This window comes from Pan troglodytes, chromosome Y (assembly GCF_028858775.2).
Source record: "Pan troglodytes isolate AG18354 chromosome Y, NHGRI_mPanTro3-v2.0_pri, whole genome shotgun sequence".
Taxonomy (NCBI): Eukaryota; Metazoa; Chordata; class Mammalia; order Primates; family Hominidae; genus Pan; species Pan troglodytes.
In genome coordinates this window covers 19240245-19259813 of record NC_072422.2, presented here as the reverse complement: position 1 = coordinate 19259813, position 19569 = coordinate 19240245, and the positions used below count along the sequence as shown (strand labels likewise).

The window sequence follows — 19569 nt, the reverse complement described above, 5'->3', positions numbered from 1 at the left end:
ATGTATTAGCTTTATATTTTAAGTTTACATTTTCAAATAGTAAAACAGTCACCTAAAAATATAGACTGCATTACTCCAAATAAGTTGAGGAAAAAAATAACGTGACAAAAGGAAAACACACAAAACAAAACACATACACACGTGAGCATATTACTGTTATCTTCCAGTTTCTATTGCTACTGAGAAGCTTCTTCTGTAAGTTTTAACTTTCTTGTTTGTATGCCATTCTTATTCAAGATAAGTAGTGTTGTATAAATTTTTACTGTGAGCGTGTCCTTAAAGGATCACTTTCTTTCAGCCTAGGTTGTAGAGGGATTCATCCAAGTCGGCTTTATGTTTGCTTCTGCCAGGCATTCTAGATGCCCCATGTCTAGGATCTCTTTAGGCAGGAGAGAGGGTGACGGTGTAGGAGGACCCATTTCTTGGCTTGCGGATTCCAATAATATGTCACAGATTTAAACCCCAAACTTTGATGAAATGCAGGTCTAGGGTTTTAAAATATAATGAGAGTTAAATACGTATTTTCTTCATCCAGAGATGGGGCAAGCTTCCTCATCTGCTCGTTCATGGGTGATTTATATTTTCCCCACTCCATCCTTTTCCTAAGGATTTTAGGGACAATGGCTTTTTGCAGAGTACTCAGTTCCAGCTCCCACCTTGAGCCCTTACCTCCTGCCCCTAAACATCCAGACCTCAAGTTAGAGAGAGTAACATTTTGCCCACACCTAGGAGGACCAATCCTTCTGGTTTCCTTAGGGATGCAGGAATTTCTCAGTGCTAAAACCAGTTAAGTCCTGGGCAAACGAGTATGACTGGCTGCCCTACAACCCAGCCCCCATATCCAGGGCAGGAGAACAATCATTTGAACAGTTCATTGCTCTGGTTTTCAGTTTATTTTTGGTTCTTGGAATTTCCCTTCTTTTTTTATGGGTTTATCTGCCTATTGGAAACAAAACGTTATTTTTTTTTTTATCCCGCATTACTAGATGTCAGTAGTGAGACACGTCTCACGTTATAGCAGTCCAGCATTTTGCCAGTTCAAAAAGTCACATTTTAATTCTTTCCGTCAGTACAGAAGTGAAGTTTGAGGATAAAGGTCATAGCCACTTAGCCCTGTGTGCATAACAAGGTGCTGGAGTGGTCCCCAAACTTCTGTGATTGGCTCCACCACCTGCCCCACAGCTTGCTCCCGCTCTAGGCCCTTGGTCTGATCTTGAGAATGTTCTGTAAGTCTCTAGGCAGGCCTAGCGTCTTTCTGTAAGTCCTAGAAGGTGAAGTCTTCCATTAAAATGTAAAATCCCTGAGCAAAGAGATATTATTTTATTCTGTTCACTCCTGCATCTGCAGTACCTGGTAATCACAGGCACTCAGTAACTATCTCTTGAAAGAAGGAACATCCTGAATGTCAAAACTGGCGTTTCCTCCCATCCAACCCCTTATATCTCAAACTTGACAGAAAGGAGTCCAAGTTTCTGGCCTGTTGATGTCTCCCTCCGTTTTCCACAGACTTGCTACTATTTATTTCTGCAGGTACTTTAAAAGATTTTGGGGTGGGTGTGACGCTAACAGTGATTGTGCTAAACCTGTGCATTCCGGAAGCCATTTTGAAACTACAGCCCAGACACATTATCATTTTTTAAAACTATACCATATATTTCAGTATGCATACTTATTTCAAGGGTGTTTTGGAGGCGGTGCCCGCCTGGAACCCAGGCACTGGCCAGCACACACGCACGGCATACCCTGCGTACTCTACGCACCCACAGCGTGGGGGACGCCGTCATCCCCCGCAGGCCTCCGCCCTCCAGGGGGCGGGTGTGCTGCCACCCATTGGCTCAGGCCGATACCACGCGCCCCGATACCCGGCACAGGAGCCACCTCCCAGAGCCCCGCAGTCCATGCCTCAGTCTGCCTGCGCTCCTCAGTCTGGCGGTTCTACCTCTGAGGGTTCGCCCGCCCTTGGTTTTCCTTACACCTTCGCCTTTGGCTCCTTTGACCACTCGAAGCCCCACAGCGTGTTCCAGCGGACTTCACCAGCAGACCCAGAAGTGGTGGGTGAAACACTGCCTCTGTTCCTCCTTGAGCCTGTCGGGAGCTGCTGCCTGCCACCATCATGGTGAGTTGAAGGAAAGACCTGAGGGGCAAGGCCTGTGGGGTCTTCACCGGTGGGTGAAACCAGGCTCCGCCTTATCCTCGGTTTTCCTGTTTCGGGGCCACCCCCCTGAACGCATTAGGAGCCGTGGCCCACAGGGTGGGGTGAGGCGGCCTGGCAGCAGCGCGGCCTATACAGAGAGGCAGGCACAGAAGTGGCGGGACAGCAAGCATGGCGTGGGTCCCCAGGACGCCCTGCCTCACAGTTCACTTACAAGGGCCACGGCCTCCTTGCGGAACCCATTTCCTGCCCCGGGGTCTCTCCTGGCAGCGGTTTGGGGTGCGGGTTCCCCACCCCCACGCGTCCCCACCCCCACTCCTAGGCGCCCTTTCCCCCTTCCCCCACTCCCACGCGCCCCCACCCCGCCAACTTCACTTCTGACGCTCTCCTGGTGGCTCCGCAAGATGGCGGCGAGCCTGCTGAGAGACTTGCCTCCTTGGATTGGGAGGGCCGGAACTTCTTCAGGAAGTGGTTCCCTCCTGGTCCTTGTACTACTGGGTGGGGTGGGTTGGTGGGGTTTGTGGGGGCCTGAGTGTGGCGGGTGGGGCGGCCTGAAGGCGCGGCCCACTAGCTGAGGGGGCTGGGTGGGAAGTGCCTCTGATCCTTTCGCGGCTAGCCCCTGCTGGGGGCTTGGCTGATGGCGGCTGGCTGATGGCGGCTCCCTACTGCGGCGGCGACAGGCACAAAAGCTCACTCGACGCCATCTTTGTGGCAAGAGGTTGGCTTCGGCAGCTACCATTGAGAATTTTAGAATTTTTAAACTCCAGGCACAATCTTTCCCCCGTAGATAAACCAGGAAACTTTGACTAAATGTCCAATTGGTAGATAATGTTGGGTGTGCATTTCTGTGAGTTTGGTAAATCCCCAGCGTTCGTTGAGCACCATCACAGATGTGGCTCTGAATACGCTGACCAAACACGGAGTCACAAACACGCGTGTTACATGCTGTGTGCGTATCTGCATTGATAATTTTGTCTTTTCGTTTTTAGAAATAAAAGGAGTTTTATACACGGTTTATATTACCATGTATAAACATTAAAATAATATATAAGCAACTATAATGTGTAATAAGTGTGCAACATGTTACCCATGCTAATGAAAAAATCACCTTGAGTTATGAGTTATAATTATTTACAATAATACTTTTCATTTTTAGAGGTAGAGGGAAGAAATGCTTATAGTTTCATTAGGTTTTTTTCCTGATTATAAAAGTAGTATATTTACTCATTTGAAAACAATCACAGTAAGAAAATAGCAGTCCATCTTAATACCAACACATAAAACCACAGTTAAATTTTGATACATGAATGCCTTTCCAGCTTATTTTTATGCATGTATTGCAATTGCATATAGATAGGCCAGCTTTTACAAAAGTTACATAGTGCTGCTTAATACTATTTTACAACTGGCAGCTTTCAATTAATGTGGGTATTATTCTGAAGATAACTTTAATTTTCAGTATATCATGTTAAAAATTGTACTGTTGTTTTACTGAATTCCCTTATGATGAATACTTTTTCAGTATTAAAACTATCATGGGCTGGGCGCGGTGGCTCACGCCTGTAATCCCAACACTTTGGGAGACTGAGGCGGGCGGATCACTTGAGGTCAGGATTTCGAGAGCAGCCCGATTAACATGGTGAAACCCCATCTCTACTAAAAATACGAAAAATTAGCCAGGCGTGGTGGCGTGCACTTGTAATCCCAGCTACTCGGGAGGCTGAGGCAGGAGAATCATTTGAACCTGGGAAGCAGGTTGCAGTGAGCTGAGATGGTGTCACTGCAATCCAGCCTAGGCAACAAAGGGAGACTCAGTCTCAAAACAAAATTTTTAAAATGCCATGAATGTCCTTGTGTAAATATCTTGGCACACTTGTACTTAATTATTAATTCCTTGAGATGAATTGCTGTAAGTGGCATTGCTGGGTGGAAGTGCTTTGCCCTTTCATAACAATTTTAAATTATGCTCCTCATTAGTATAGTGGTGAGTATCCCCCTGTCAAATTATGATACACCTTTTCCAAGGTGCTCTTGGTAAAGCATGTATCAGTATTTTCCCACTGATGGTGTGTAGAGTGATCTCTGTTCCACACCCTTTCTAATGAACGGTATTAGGATTTTGTACATCGTCAGCCTAATAGCTGGATAATATTACACTATGTTGATGTGCACTTTTTTGAATCATCAGTCAAGTTGAGCATTGATCATTCGCTTTTTAGATTTCCTTTTTTAATTTTATTTTTCTTACTGACTCATAAAAACTCTGTATTAATATTCGCACTTGTCATACATAGTGGGAAAATATATATAGTAGTAATGATGAGGTGCCATGGTGCCCTTACCTTATTCCTATTTTCAGTGGAGATGGCTCTAGTATTTCACTGTAAGCTTCATGGTAGGGTAGAATTAGATTGATAGAAAATAAGAATCCTCTATTTCTATTTTACTTAGGTTTTTAAAAAATTTAAAAATGAATGCTGTATTTTATTAAATACTTTTTCAATGATGAATTAAAGTAACGTATCCTGCGAATGCAGTATTCTTGCATTGCCAATATAAACTATATTCTTTCCTACTGGAATTTTGCATTTGTGTTGAGGAGAGGGTTGGACCATCTTGATGAGGCTTTGTTGCTTATGTGCTGTTAACCTTTGTAAAATGCATTGAGAAGTACTTTTTTCCTCTTTGAAAACTGAAGAAAAGAGTTTAAATTTCTTAATCTCTTCTTCTATCTTTACTTCAGGTTTCTGGCGTCTGTGTGCACCTCTCTGTGACACACCACATACACCCAAGTTACCTGTTTCTTTACAAGTTGAAAAAACTCCCAGGGAAACTAAGCCAAATACCATTGGGTGTTCTTTTTCAAGATTGTTTGGGAAGAATTAAAATTTCTGTACAAGTTGACCATGTCGTTGATTTCAAAATTTATTCCTATAGAGTTTGTGCATAACATTCTTTTATAACCACGGGCCACAACCCATTTTTCAGGTCTCATATATTTTTGCTTTTTCTTGCTTAGTTTTGCAACGATTGTGTATTGCTTGAATTTCATCCTTGCCACCCACCACTCCCCGGGACTCTGTTCTTGGATTAACTTCTGATTTTCACGTCATATTTTCTTAATTTTATCACTCCCTTTATTTGCTCCTCTTCCTATCGCTGTGAATGTAACTTCGATGACTACAAATGATAGGCTTTTTCCTGGCCAGTTTATGTAAATAACAATTTACTTACATGTTCACATAGTAATTGCATTAGATAATACTGGCAGAGGAGCTGACATGGCAGGAGTTTAATGATAATTTTTTCCAGCTTTTAGCTGTCTTTGTCACTTGATTGTCCGCATATAACAAGGAATATGTTTGCTAGAAATAGCAATGAGAGTTGTGATTATGACGGTCTTGAAGCTCACCCCTGTTTACTATTGCAACATTTCTCATTTGAAAATTCAACAACTCACTTGAAGATACGGTTAAGAAAATTGCTTCTTTAATGCAGTTTGTTTTCAGGATGCCATTGACGGTTACGATGGTACTTTCTTTAAAATTAAACGTTTGCTTATCCGAAGCATTCATTTATATTTTTGGCCGTAGTTTAAAACTAACCAAAGATTGTCTGTTGATTGTGGATTTTTATATATACGTTATATAATTATATATAAGTACACAGTCGGAATTGAACAATCCCTGCTACTCGAGCCATGGTAAAAGTGAAGTACATTGCAGAAAACGAAGTACATTGCTTACCTTGTTAGCTTTGAGCGCCACCTGCTGGCTGAGGACTAGGACATGATCATTACTTCCTTAATTTAAAGTATTATGACGCTATTAAAGAGATTCAGTGAATTTTATATGTACGATTCCAGTTAAGCAGGCAGCCGGTTTGTAAGATCCAAGCTAAAGTCAGACTTCTTAATCATATCAAATGCCTTTTTTCTTCTTTACCAAACTACGGTTATTTCGAGTATCCAAATGAGTATGAGAATCAGAAGAGACACCCGAGGTCTTTTCCGGCCATTCGTTTTCAAGCAAGGAAGCTGAAACCGAGGTCATGAAAAGATTCACTTTAGTGAGCGATGGAAATCAGGTTCTTCCCAAAGAAGAATTTTCCTCTTCAATTCTTGTGGCACGGTGACAAGGTTTCTTAACCAGACCCTTTTCAAATTGCGCACCAAATACTTCCTTGTTGTAGGAGGCTGTCTTTACACTGTAGGATGCGCAGTAGTGTGCCTGGCCTTCGGCCCATCAGATTCCAGGAATACATCTCAGTTGTGACAGCCAATCTCTAAACGTCGCTAAATGCCCCTGGGGCTCAAAAATCTTGCCCAGTTGAGAATCAGTGCATTTCCATAACCTCTCATAGTCTGACACAGTTTTCTGCCAGATGTTACATTTCTAAATTAGAATACATCCAAACACTATGGTGCCGAGACAATACTGTCATATAGCTTGTTTATCAAGGAAACACATACCCAAAGTTCATCCACAAATCAAGGGGGAATTGGAAAGGAGAAAAAGAAACTACAAGAATTTCAGAATTTGTTTTGTTTTGTTTTATTCTGTTTGGGATTTCTGAATGAACGGAGAAGGAATTGGTAAATTGTCTATAGGGAAGGGAGATCTAATCAGGTTCCCAGTAGTTCAAGGTAGTGCAGCTTAATGTCATTTGGAAAAAACAGTAATGTGAGACATTTTTGAAAGGGAAAACTTTAAAAATAGTGTTTAAAATTTTTCTTTCACATCATTGTCATGAAATAACGCTGTTAAAGGAAAGAATTAGGACTTAGTTACAAACCCAAAATAGCAAGTACAAGCACGAAAGAATAGAGAAATGCAGTAACCTCGGCTTTAGTTGATTTGACAATTTAGATTTCATATCTAGTAAAGCTGTGTAGAATCAGTAACTTCTAGGCTCTAATTAACAAAGCAGGAACCCTCCTTTCTTATTAACTTCTGTAACATTACTGTGTTCAAAAAGATAACACAGTTTCTTTTGTCTTTTGTTTTCTTTCAGACAGGTATATGTGTAATAGCTTTCTCTTTTGCAGCATTTTGTACTGACATTTGTGAAGTCAACAGCACTTCACCAATGATTTTTAAATTAATGATGTGTCATAGTTTCCTGATGTGTCAGTTAGTTCTTAATTAAAATTTTCTCAAAATAAGTCAGCTAAATAGTGAAGCCAAAAAAGAAACTTGAAAACAAATCGGCTGAAAATAAATTCAAATAACAGGACACTAAGTTACATTGGCACACCACTTGTACCACTTTATACGTACAAAATGAATTCACAGATGTGATCTCATGTCATTCTCAAAGCACTTTGCCCACAGATACGTAGCTGGCAAGTAGGTGGCTTATAACCACTTACCTGTAAGGGACATAAACCTAGATCTCCTGACTGAATTAATTTTTGTTTCACTATGCTCTATTGTTTCTCCAACGTATGTATTACTTATGAATACTACTTCAGAAAATTTTACATTAACCTTAGAGTCTGCTGTGGAAAGAATAAAGACAGTTCTGATCAGAATCTAGAAAATTAGTGAGTTATATGTCTTTGTTTTTTTATCTGAAAATAAAGATGGTATCATTTATATCTATCAGCCCACTGTGAAAATCAGAATTATCAGTCAGACTGATTCCGTGTTACTCAGGAAGTAAAATGTTATTTCAAAAGATGCTTTGAACACCCTAGCGTTAGGGAAGAGGATTGCAACAAATTGGTTTAAAACGTTGAGGCTTATTTTCTTTTTGGTGGGGCTTTTTTTTTTTTTTTTTTTTTTTTTTTTAAGATTTATCTTTAGTCTACTCAGTAAAGTGAAAAGTTGTTTATGAATATAGAACAGGATGATTTTAATAACTTTAATTTTTACAAATCTAAACTCTCTAGTTTTGGGTGTCTTTTTTAACTACTTCACACAGTACTTTCACAAATACTAAATGGGTATTCTTCCACAGCATTATACAAGACTCGGTGATGAGCGGCACTAGGTTTAAGAAAGTACTGTATCCTTCGGTTAAAATTCCATGCTGATGTACTCTGATAAGTTTAAATCCTGAGCCTGAACTGAGCTGCACTGGTGACTAATTTACAATGAAAGTAATTTATATAAAATATACTTAAAATACAAAAATGGTATTTCACATTATGTATGGGTTTTGCCTGCATACGTAATTATGATGTCTGCTTTCCAAATTACAGTCTGCTGCCAATCCTGAGACTCCAAACTCAACCATCTCCAGAGAGGCCAGCACCCAGTCTTCATCAGCTGCAGCTAGCCAAGGCTGGGTGTTACCAGAAGGCAAAATCGTGCCAAACACTGTTTTTGTTGGTGGAATTGATGATAGGGTATTGTATTCGTACCTCATTTTTACCTTAAAATACATCATGAACAATGGGATTTGGGCCCTGTTACAAACTTAAATGTTTTTTTTTGTACTTCCTGGAGGTTTAGAATTGCTTTTAGGTTTGACCCATAGGTACTAAAAATATCTTTGACAAAGGGCTGCTGGTCATTCGGGGATAAATGGGGGAGAAATTTCCACCTCATGGTAGTAAAATTGTAGTAAAGTTGAAATTTTTGAATGCTGAATTTTTACTCTGACGTTCAATTCTTTTCCATAGACGGATGAAACTGAGATTAGAAGCTTCTTTGGTAGATACGGTTCAGTGAAAGAAGTGAAGAGAATCAGGAATCGAACTGGTGTGTCCAAAGGGTGAGTAATCTTATCAAAAATATGTGAACTCCAGTCACCTATTCTATAAGTATCAGACAAGACTTCAAAACTGATATTCTGACCCTTGTATAAATGAAATATTCTGCAGTGTTAATTTCTTTCACATAGGGGATAAAAGGCTATTACCAGTTCTTCTATTTGACCATTTTTCTAATGTTTGTTTTTAAATGTCTCCAGTTTCTATTTCATACAGATGAGTTAATCAGTCTTCTCAAATAATTGTTTTCTTCATACACTGCACAGCATCTTAAATTTTAACCACCTTGTCTTAGACAGTAAGCTAAATTCAGGTTCACAGATATGAATTCTTTGTTAGTCAATAAAGTTTTCACACTGCCCTAATCCTAGCACATTTTGACATAGTTCTGCTTAAGAAAAAGTGGTATTTGTAGAGGATCTGTCATGTACATCTTAGCAAATACTTATCATGGTATACTATTCGTCTTTTGTCATGATCACTTCTGTATATAGAAGAGTAGAACTTCTGAACCACGTGCTGTATGATGGTGATTTTATGCTTCATTTGTCTGCCTTTATAGCTATGGATTTGTTTCGTTTGTTAATGACGTGGATGTCCAGAAGATAGTAGGAGTAAGTAATCTAATAGAAAAATCTCTTATTTATCTTATTGCTACAACGTTTAGTGTCAGTGATATACTCGGACTTGTGTAAAATTTGGGGAAAGACAGACTTCCTGTTCAAAATCCAAACTCAGAGTAACCTCACATAGCTTGTTTGATCCTGCTTATTTTTGACTGGACACCTAGTTTCATGAACTACAGACAGGAAGGGTTGGAGACAGGGTGATGGAAAGTTTTTGATCAACTTTCACTTGATGCCTCTTGACACTGATTAGAGTAGTAAGGGTAAGTAAGGTAGCTTCGTGATGACAAATTTTAATTTGGTGCGTGGTTGTCCCCGATCTTCTATGATGCTAGGTACTTTAGAAGACTTCAGGTGTTTACCCAAGTCTTGGAAGCTAACACTTGAAAATTGATTCTAGTTTTGTTAACGGTTCTATTTTCAGTCACAGATACATTTCCATGGTAAAAAGCTGAAGCTGGGCCCTGCAATCAGGAAACAAAAGTTATGTGAGTAGGAAACGAAATTGTTCTTTTTTGACCCGTGTAGCTTTTCAAATAACTAAAAATAGGCTTTTTTCTTCTTGCTTTTTAAAAAGGTGCTCGTCATGTGCAGCCACGTCCTTTGGTAGTTAATCCTCCTCCTCCACCACAGTTTCAGAACGTCCGGCGGAATCCAAACACTGAAACCTACCTGCAGCCCCACATCACGCCGAGTCCTATAACTCAGCACGTTCAGGTAAGAACTGCTTATGTTCCTGTTCTCTTGTTTATTGTAGTCATCCTTCCCTCTGTGGAATTGTATCTACACTTTCCATAGTAAGTGGCAATAGAATCCCTGTTTGAACAGTGTGAGTAACGGGAAATCTGTTACTTTTGTTAGAAATTTCTTATTCTTCGTGTTCGTCATTTGAGCTAAGAATCTTCTGTATACTTGGCGAAGCTTTCTCTTAGAAATGACCTCTGTAGACACATGAACAAATCTCTTCCTATCTCTGCCTCTTTCACCTCATATAACTAGTTCCTAAAGTATTTGGAAGCAGCCCTCCTTATGTGTCTGCCTAGTTTATTGTTCTCTAAGGTTAGCAGTTAACCTAGCTATTCTTTACTTGCAATGATTTCCAGATGCCTCCTCATATAAATTGCTTGACTTCTGGGTACATTCTGGTTCTGGGATGGGTAGATTTCTGATCTCTTTTGCTCTATCTAGAAATCCCGTGAGTTTCTGGCATGTAATTTCTCTGATGCTGGTTGCTTTGATATTTAAAGTAGGATTTGACATACTCTTGTCACTTACTGGTGATAAATAACGTTTAGTTTGTTCTTCGTTCATTTTATTTATGTGTTAGTTTAAAAGAGATTTTCTTCGATGGAAAATAAAGTAACCAAAGAGTAGTGAATTAGTTCTTCAGTGTCTCTCATTTGTTGACATTTTCCGTGTACTTGAAACGTGTAGGGTCCACCTCTTCTTCTTTTTCCTTCTCTGAGCAATGGCTAGAAGAAAAGCCCTACTTGTTTGTAGCATTTACTGTGAGCCATTACTGAATGTGGGTGTATTGATGAATGATGCTACCTGTATGTTTTTAATCAGTAAGTATTTATTGAAAAGTAGAAGACATTATACTGTCTCTTTTCCAGCTGTGGCTTATTTACTGCCCTTAATTTGTGGAAATGAAGTACAGAGAGAGCCGTAACATCTGTCGAAGAACTACAGTATTACCCTATAATATCGTCAGATAGCAAACAGTCTAGAAGTATTTTGGCAGAGAAAGAGCAAATGTATTATTTTAACTTACGTTGAAATCTATCTTAATAGAGCCTTATCACCAGCGTAAGAAATAACTTCTGGGTGGGCATAAGTACACAGTATAAATATGGTGGACTTTGGCCGGTGCAACAGTCACTTGTTTTGTCATTTGTCTCTTCCCCCTCCCCGCCCAAAGGGTAGCACTTGACAGAGAATATTTGTTTCTTCGTGTCAGTCATTCATTTAGAAATCTGTATTTCTGTATGTAGAAAAATAATTACCATTTCAAGGTTTTTCGTATTTTTGTTATTTTGGGAATGATATTGCTTTCTAGTTAAAAAAAACAAACAAACACATTTTACCGTATTAATCCATTCTTTCTGTAAACTTTATTCTCGGCTTATTCTCCTTATCCAAACTCACCAGGTCAGGTCATCACTGGGTATCAGTTGCCTGTGTATAATTATCAGGTGATTGAAGAGGGAGTAAAATGATTTACTTTCAGCTACTATTGAGGCCTTCAACTTGCTTATACAAATTGCTTGAATAGGTTGTCGTTTTAAACTAGTGAACTGTACCTAAAATTTAAGAAATCACTTAGAATTAGTGTAATGAGGACCTCTGTTTTATTTAGAAGTGATGAAATAAGATTTTGACAGGAGGGTACTTAGCAATAACTTTTCTGCAGAACAGTTTCTGAGATTTGGTGTTCCCTTCTTTGTTTCAGCATGTATTTTGTTATCTTTGCTGTCAAAGAGCTGAAACATCCAGACTGACTTTCATGAATCTTGTAGAGATACAGAGTGAAATAAAAGCTTTACCGAATTCTTAGAGCACAGAATTCCAATTGTATTTTTATTTTAGCTTGCTGCTTCATGATAGCAGTTCTCTGGGTCTCTTTTCAACGGTACAACTATTATCTGTGACCCATAATTGTATCTGTGGTAACAAATTCAAAGAATTAATATCTTTGAGGGTTCCACAATTCTATTTCCATAAAATTGGGAAAAAGGTGAGGTTTTCTGTGTAGAAGTAACAACAAGAACTTTGGGGATTAGAAACCTAAAGTACTTCTTTTTTCTATTCTGTTTCTTTTATTATAACAAAGGAGCCATCATGATAAATACTCCAATATTATGTAACTCATGTGTTTTTGAAAATGTGTAGGAGTATTTAAATAATTTTGGTTACTTTTTTTTTTTAATTTAAGATTCCACTGCACTGGCCCGTTGGGGCGCAAAGGAGTTATGTTGTTCCTCTGGTTAAGCGAATTAGTGAAGCATATACTTGCTCTTCTTTCTTGATTTTTTTGTGTGGCACATATGCCTATAAATATTTTTAATGATTCTTTATATTGATGTGTTAACGTTTTGTTAGTTTCTTTTTAACCCAATTATAATCTCCCATGGGAGCAACAGTGCCTTTTTCTCTCTCAGGTTTTAGTATGCTTAAGCAATGGCTTCTCCAAATAATGACAAGTGTTCAGTTTCTTTTGGATAGATTATTTAATCTAAGAAAGGTAGTCCTAATGTGGCTTTATCTAAGAAAGGTAGTATTAATTTGGCTTTAGAATAGCATGTATCTGATGAGAATCTGCATCTGGATGTACCAACCGTAAAAAATTTCATAAAGAGAAACAGAAATGTTTTGCTGTTAATTACTCTTAAATAAGAATAGGATTAAAAAGAGTATTACCTCTATAACACCTGAGCTGCTTTCCCCCATATAACTAAAATATTTAAAAGCAGTTCTCCTCATGTGTCTGCCTGCTTTATTCTTCTCTAAGTTTAGCAGTTAATCCAGGTATTCTTTATTTGAAATGATTTCCAGATGCCTCTGCATATTAAATTGCTGACTTCCAGATATATTCTGGTTCTGGAATGGGTAGATTTCTGATATGTTTTAGGTATCTGTAAATCCCGTCAGTTTCTGGCATGTAATGTCTCTGATCCTTGTTAGTTTGCTATTTAAAGTAGATTTGACATATTCTGTCACTTACTGGTGGTAAATAACGTTTATTTTCTTCTTAGTTCATTTTATTTATATCTTAGTTTAAAAGACATTTTCTTTGATGGAAAATAAAATAACAGAATAGTAGTGAAGTAGTTATATTCAGTGTTTCTCATTTGTTGACATTTTCCCTGTACTTGAAACATGTATGGTATACCTCATCTTCTTTTTCCTTCTCTGAACAATGGCTGGAATAAACGCCCTACTTCTATCATTTACTGTGAGCCATTACTGAATCTGGGTGTATTGATGCATGCTGCTTACCTGTATGTGTTGAAACAATAAGTATTTATTGAAACATATGAGACATTATACTATCTCTTTTCCAGTATTGGATTATATACTGCATTTAGTTTTTCAACATGAAGTACAGAAAACGCCGTAAATTCTGTAGAACTACGTATTACCTTATAATATTGTCAAATACACATCAGTCTGGAAGCATTTTTACAGGGAAATAGCAAATGTATTAATTTAACTTACATTGAACTCTGTCTTAATGCAGCCTTATCACCAGTGCAAGAAATAACTTCTGGGTGGGCATAAGTACACAATAGAAGTAAGGTTAACTGCCCGGTGAAATAGCCAGTTCTTTTGACATTTGTCTGTTCCCCCTCCAGGCCCAACCATAGCACTTGACCGAGAATAATACGTTCTTCATAAATCAGTCAGTCACTTACAATTCTACATTGTTGCATATAGAAAAATAATTAGTATTTCAGAGTTTTTAATACTTTTGTTATATTGGGACTAATTCTTCCTAATTAAAAATAATGTTTTAACGTATTAATTCATTCTTTCTGTATAATTTATTTTCAGGAATATCCCACTTATCCAGATTCAGCATTTCAGGTCACCACTGGATATCAGTTGCCTGTATATAATTATCAGGTAATGTAAGAGGGAGTAAAATGATTTGCTTTCAGGTATTATTGGGGCCTTTAACTTGTTTATACAAATTTCCTGAATAGTTGGTCATTTTAAACTAGTGAAGTGTACCTAAAATTTAAGGAAACACTTAGAATTAGTGTAGAATGAAGACGTCTGTCTTATTTAGAAGTAATGAAGTAGTATTTTGAGAGGAATACAGCTGGCAATAACATTTCTGTAGAAGAGATTTCTGAGATGTGGTGTTCTCTCCTTTGTTTCTGGATGTAGTTTTCATCTTTACTGTGAAATAGCTGAATGAAACATCCAAACTGACTTTCATGAATTTTCTTAGGGAGATAGAGTGAAATAAATTTATGCTGCACTTTTCAGAGCACAGAATCCCAATTACATTTTCATTTTAGCTGGCTGTTTGAAGATAGTAATTCTCTGGATCTCTTTTCATAGATACAAGTGTATCTATGACCCATAATTATATCTATGGAAATAAACTGAAAGAGGTAGTATCTTTGAGGTTTCCACATTGCCAACTCCTGAAAATTTGGAGAAAGGTGAAGTTTCAGATATAAAAGTAACAAGAATGTCATGGACTAGAAACATAAAGTACTTAAGTTTTCCTTTCTGTTACTTTTATTATAATAAAAAAGGAGACAGCCGGATAAAGACTTCAATATTGTGTTTCTCATGAGTTTTTGAAAATGTGTAGGAATACTTTAATAGTTTTGGTGTCCTTTTTTTTTTTTTTTAAAGGTGCCACCATAGGGGCCTATTGGGGAGCAAAGGGATTCCGTTCTTGACGTTAAGTGAATTAGCCAAACATAGACTTCCTGTTCATTCTTGATTTTTTTCCATGTCCTATATGCCTATAAATATTTTTGAGTGATTCTTTATATTAATTTTTTTGTTGTTGTTTCTTTCTTGTGAACCCGATTACGAACTCCCATCGGATCAAGAGTGCCTTTTTTGCCCTCAGGTTTTTATGTGCTTAAGCAATGGCAGGTCCACATAATGATAGACTATATAATCACAGAAAAGTGGTATTCACTTGACTTTAGAATTAGCACGTATCTGCCAAGAATCTGCCTCTGGCTTTACCAGCAATAGAAAATTTATAGAAGAGAAACAGAATTGCTTTGCTGTTAATGACACTTAAATAAGAACAGGAGTGAACGAGAGTATTACCTCCAAATCACCGGAGCTGCTTTCCCCCTTATAACCAGTTCCTAAAGTGAATGAAAGCAGCTCTCCTTATGTGTCTGCCTACTTTATTCTGCGGTAAGTTTAGCAGTTCATCTAGCTGTCCTTTATTTGAAATGATTTCCAGATGCCTCCTCATATAAATTGCTGACTTCTGGATATTTCCTGGTTCTGGAACGAGTAGATTTCTGATGTGGTTTAGTATATATATGTAAACCCCATGAGCTTCTGGCATCTAATTTCTCTGATCCTGGTTACATTGATATTTAAAGTAGGGTTTGACATACTCTGTCACCTACTGTTGATAAATAACGTTTATATTCTTCTTAGTTCATTTTATTGACGTGTTAGCTTAAAAGACATTTTGTTTGACGGAAAATGAAGTAACAAAATAATAGTGAAATAGTTCTGCAGTGTCTCTAATTTGTTGATATTTTCCATGTACTTGAAACGTATATGGTATACCTCTTCTTTTTCCTTCTCTGAACAATGGCTAGAAAAAAAGTCCTACTTTTTTCTGTGATTTACTGTGAGGCATTACTGATTCTGGGTGTATTCATGTATGCTGCTACCTGTATGTTTTCAAAGAATAAGAATTTCTTGAAACATATAAGACATTATACTTTCTCTTGTCCAGTATTGGATTATAGACTGCACTTAGTTTTTTGGAATGAAGTACAGACAAAGCCATAACATCTGTACAACTACATATTACCCTACAATATTGTCTGATACAAAACAGTCTAGAAATATTCTTACAGAGAAATTGCAAATGTATTAACTTACATTGCAATCTGTCTTAATGGAGCCTTATCACCAGTGAGAGAAATAACTTCTGGGTATGAATAAGTACACAGTATAAGGTAAACTTTGGTGAAGTAGTGAATTCTTTTGTCATTTGTTCCCCCTTCACACCCAAAGTGTAGCACTTGAAATAGAATCTTTCTTTCTTCATGAAGTCAGTCAGTCATTTGGAATTCTGCATTGTTGTATGTAGAAAAACGATATTTTACCTTTTTTAATAGCTTTGTTATATGGGGAATTGTATTTCTTTGTCATTTTAAAAAGTGGCTTACCATATTCATTTTTTTTTCTGCAAACCTTTCTTTTCAGGCATTTCCTGCTTATCCAAGTTCACCATTTCAGGTCACCACTGGATATCAGTTGCCTGTATATAATTATCAGGTAATGTAAGAAGGAGTAAAATGATTTACTTTCAGGTATTATTGAGGCATTTAACTTGTTTATACAAATTTCCTGAATAAGTTGGTCATTTTAAACTAGTGAAGTGGACCTAAAATTTAAAGAAACACTTAGAATTAGTGTAGAATGAAGACGTCTGTCTTATTTCAAAGTAATGAAGTAGTATTTTGAGAGGAATATACTTGGCAATAACTTTTCTGTAGAAGAGATTTCTGAGATGTGGTGTTCTCTTCTTTATTTCTGGATGTAGTTTTCATTTTTACTGTCACATAGCTGAATGAAACATCCAAACTGATTTTCATGAATTTTCTTAGGGAGGTAGAGTGAAATAAATTTATGCTGCATGTTTCAGAGCACAGAATTCCAATTATATTTTCATTTTAGCTAGCTGTTTGATGATAGTAATTCTCTGGATCTCTTTTCATAGATACAAGTATATCTATGACCCATAATTAAATCTATGGTAAGAAACTGAAAGAGGTAGTATCTTTGAGGTTTCCACATTGCCAACTCCCGAAAATTTGGAGAAAGGTGAAGTTTCAAATATAAAAGTAACAAGAATGTCATGGACTAGAAACATAAAGTACTTAAGTTTTCCTTTCTGTTACTTTTATTATAATGAAAAAGGAGACAGCCGGATAAGTACTTCAATGTTGTATTTCTCACGTGTTTTTGAAAATGTGTAGGAATACGTATAATACTTTTGGTGTCCTTTTTTTTACTTTCTTTTTTTTTTTTTTAAGATGCCAACGTATGGGCCTGTTGAGGAGCAAAGGATTATGTTGTCCTTGACGTTAAGTGAATTAGCCAAACATAGACTTCCTGTTCATTCTTGATTTTTTTCCATGTCCTATATGCCTATAAATATTTTTAAGTGATTCTTTATATTAATTTTTTTGTTGTTGTTACTTTCTTGTTAACCCAATTATGAACTCCCATGGGAGCAAGAGTGCCTTTTTTGCCCTCAGATTTTTATGTGCTTAAGCAATGGCAGTTCCACATAATGATAGACTATATAATCACAGAAAGGTAGTATTCACTTGACTTTAGAATTAGCGTGTATCTGCCTAGAATCTGCCTCTGGCTTTACCAGCAATAGAAAATTTATAGAAGAGAAACAGAATTGCTTTGCCGTTAATGACGCTTAAATAAGAATAGGAGTAAACGAGAGTATTACCTCGAAATCACCGGAGGTGCTTTCCCCCTTATACCCAGTTCCTAAAGTGAATGAAAGCAGCTCTCTTTATGTGTCTGCCTACTTTATTCTGCGGTAAGTTTAGCAGTTCATCTAGCTGTCCTTTATTTGAAATGATTTCCGGATGCCTCTTCATATAAATTGCTGACTTCTGGATATTTTCTTGTTCTGGAATGATAGATTTCTGAGGTGGTTTTGTATATATATATATAAACCCCTTGAGCTTCTGGCATCTAATTTCTCTGATCCTGGTTACATTGATATTTAAAGTAGGGTTTGACGTACTCTGTCACCTACCGTTGATAAATAACGTTTATACTCTTCCTAGTTCATTTTATTGACGTGTTAGCTTAAAAGACATTTTCTCTGACGGAAAATGAAATAATAAAATAATAGTGAAATAGTTCTGCAGTGTCTTTAATTTGTTGATATTTTCCATGTACTTGAAACATGTATGGTATACCTCTTCTTTTTCCTTCTCTGAACAATGGCTAGAAAAAAAGTCCTACTTTTTTCTGTCATTTACTGTAAGGCATTACTGATTCTGGGTGTATTCATGTATGCTGCTACCTGTATGTTTTCAAACAATAAGAATTTATTGAAACATGTAAGAGATTATACTTTCTCTTCTCCAGTATGGGATTATAGACTGCACTTAGTTTTTCGTAATGAAATACAGACAAAGCCATAACATCTGTCGAACTACATATTACCCGATAATATTGTCTGATACAAAACAGTCTAGAAATATTCTTACAGAGAAATTGCAAATGTGTTAATTTAACTTACCTTGCAATCTCTCTGAATGGAGCCTTACCACCAGTGTAAGAAATAACTTCTGGGTGTGAATAAGTACACAGTGTAGGGTAAACTTTGGTGAAGTAGTCAATTCTTTTGTCATTTGTTCCCCCTTCACACCCATAGTGTAGCACTTGACATAGAATCTTTCTTTCTTCATGAAGTCAGTCCTTCATTTGGAATTCTGCATTGTTGTACTTAGAAAAACGATATTTTACCTTTTGTAATATTTTTGTTATATTGGGAATTATATTTCTTTGTAATTTTAAAAAGTGGTTTACCATATTCATTTTTTTCTGCAACCTTTCTTTTCAGGCATTTCCTGCTTATCCAAGTTCACCATTTCAGGTCACCACTGGATATCAGTTGCCTGTATATAATTATCAGGTAATGTAAGAAGGAGTAAAATGATTTACTTTCAGGTATTATTGAGGCATTTCACTTGTTTATACAAATTTCCTGAATAGTTGGTCATTTTAAACTAGTGAAGTGTACCTAAAATTTAAGGAAACACTTAGAATTAGTGTAGAATGAAGACGTCTGTCTTATTTAGAATTAATGAAGTAGTATTTGAAGAGGAATATACCTGGCAATAACTTTTCTGTAGAAGAGATTTCTGAGATGTGGTGTTCTCTCCTTTATTTCTGGATGTAGTTTTCATCTTTACTGTGAAATAGCTGAATGAAACATCCAAACTGACTTTCATGAATTTTCTTAGGGAGATAGAGTGAAATAAATTTATGCTGCACTTTTCAGAGCACAGAATCCCAATTACATTTTCATTTTAGCTGGCTGTTTGAAGATAGTAATTCTCTGGATCTCTTTTCATAGATACAAGTATATCTATGACCCATAATTATATCTATGGAAATAAACTGAAAAAGGTAGTATCTTTGAGGTTTCCACATTGCCCGCTCCCAAAAATTTGGAGAGAGGTGAAGTTTCAAATATAAAAGTAACAAGAATGTCATGGACTAGAAACATAAAGTACTTAAGTTTTCCTTTCTGTTACTTTTATTATAATGAAAAAGGAGACAGCCGGATAAGTACTTCAATG

At 37.1% G+C, this 19569-nt stretch overlaps 1 protein-coding gene across 2 annotated transcripts in view; it reads left to right on the top strand.

Annotated features, from left to right (window-relative positions):
• Positions 1-1749: 1749 nt before the first annotated feature.
• The window catches only part of LOC112208053 (deleted in azoospermia protein 4), a 50212-nt gene continuing 32392 nt past the window's right edge, over positions 1750-19569 (top strand). The window contains exons 1-9 of one of the 2 annotated variants that reach the window (XM_063805065.1): positions 1750-2116; positions 8358-8504; positions 8781-8872; positions 9433-9484; positions 9921-9984; positions 10074-10213; positions 14051-14122; positions 16430-16501; positions 18828-18899. In XM_063805065.1, the coding sequence (XP_063661135.1) occupies positions 2114-2116; positions 8358-8504; positions 8781-8872; positions 9433-9484; positions 9921-9984; positions 10074-10213; positions 14051-14122; positions 16430-16501; positions 18828-18899 (714 nt within the window). In that variant the 5' untranslated portion in view covers positions 1750-2113. The remainder of the gene's footprint in view (positions 2117-8357; positions 8505-8780; positions 8873-9432; positions 9485-9920; positions 9985-10073; positions 10214-14050; positions 14123-16429; positions 16502-18827; positions 18900-19569) is intronic. The other variant, XM_054677299.2, reaches the window with a different exon arrangement.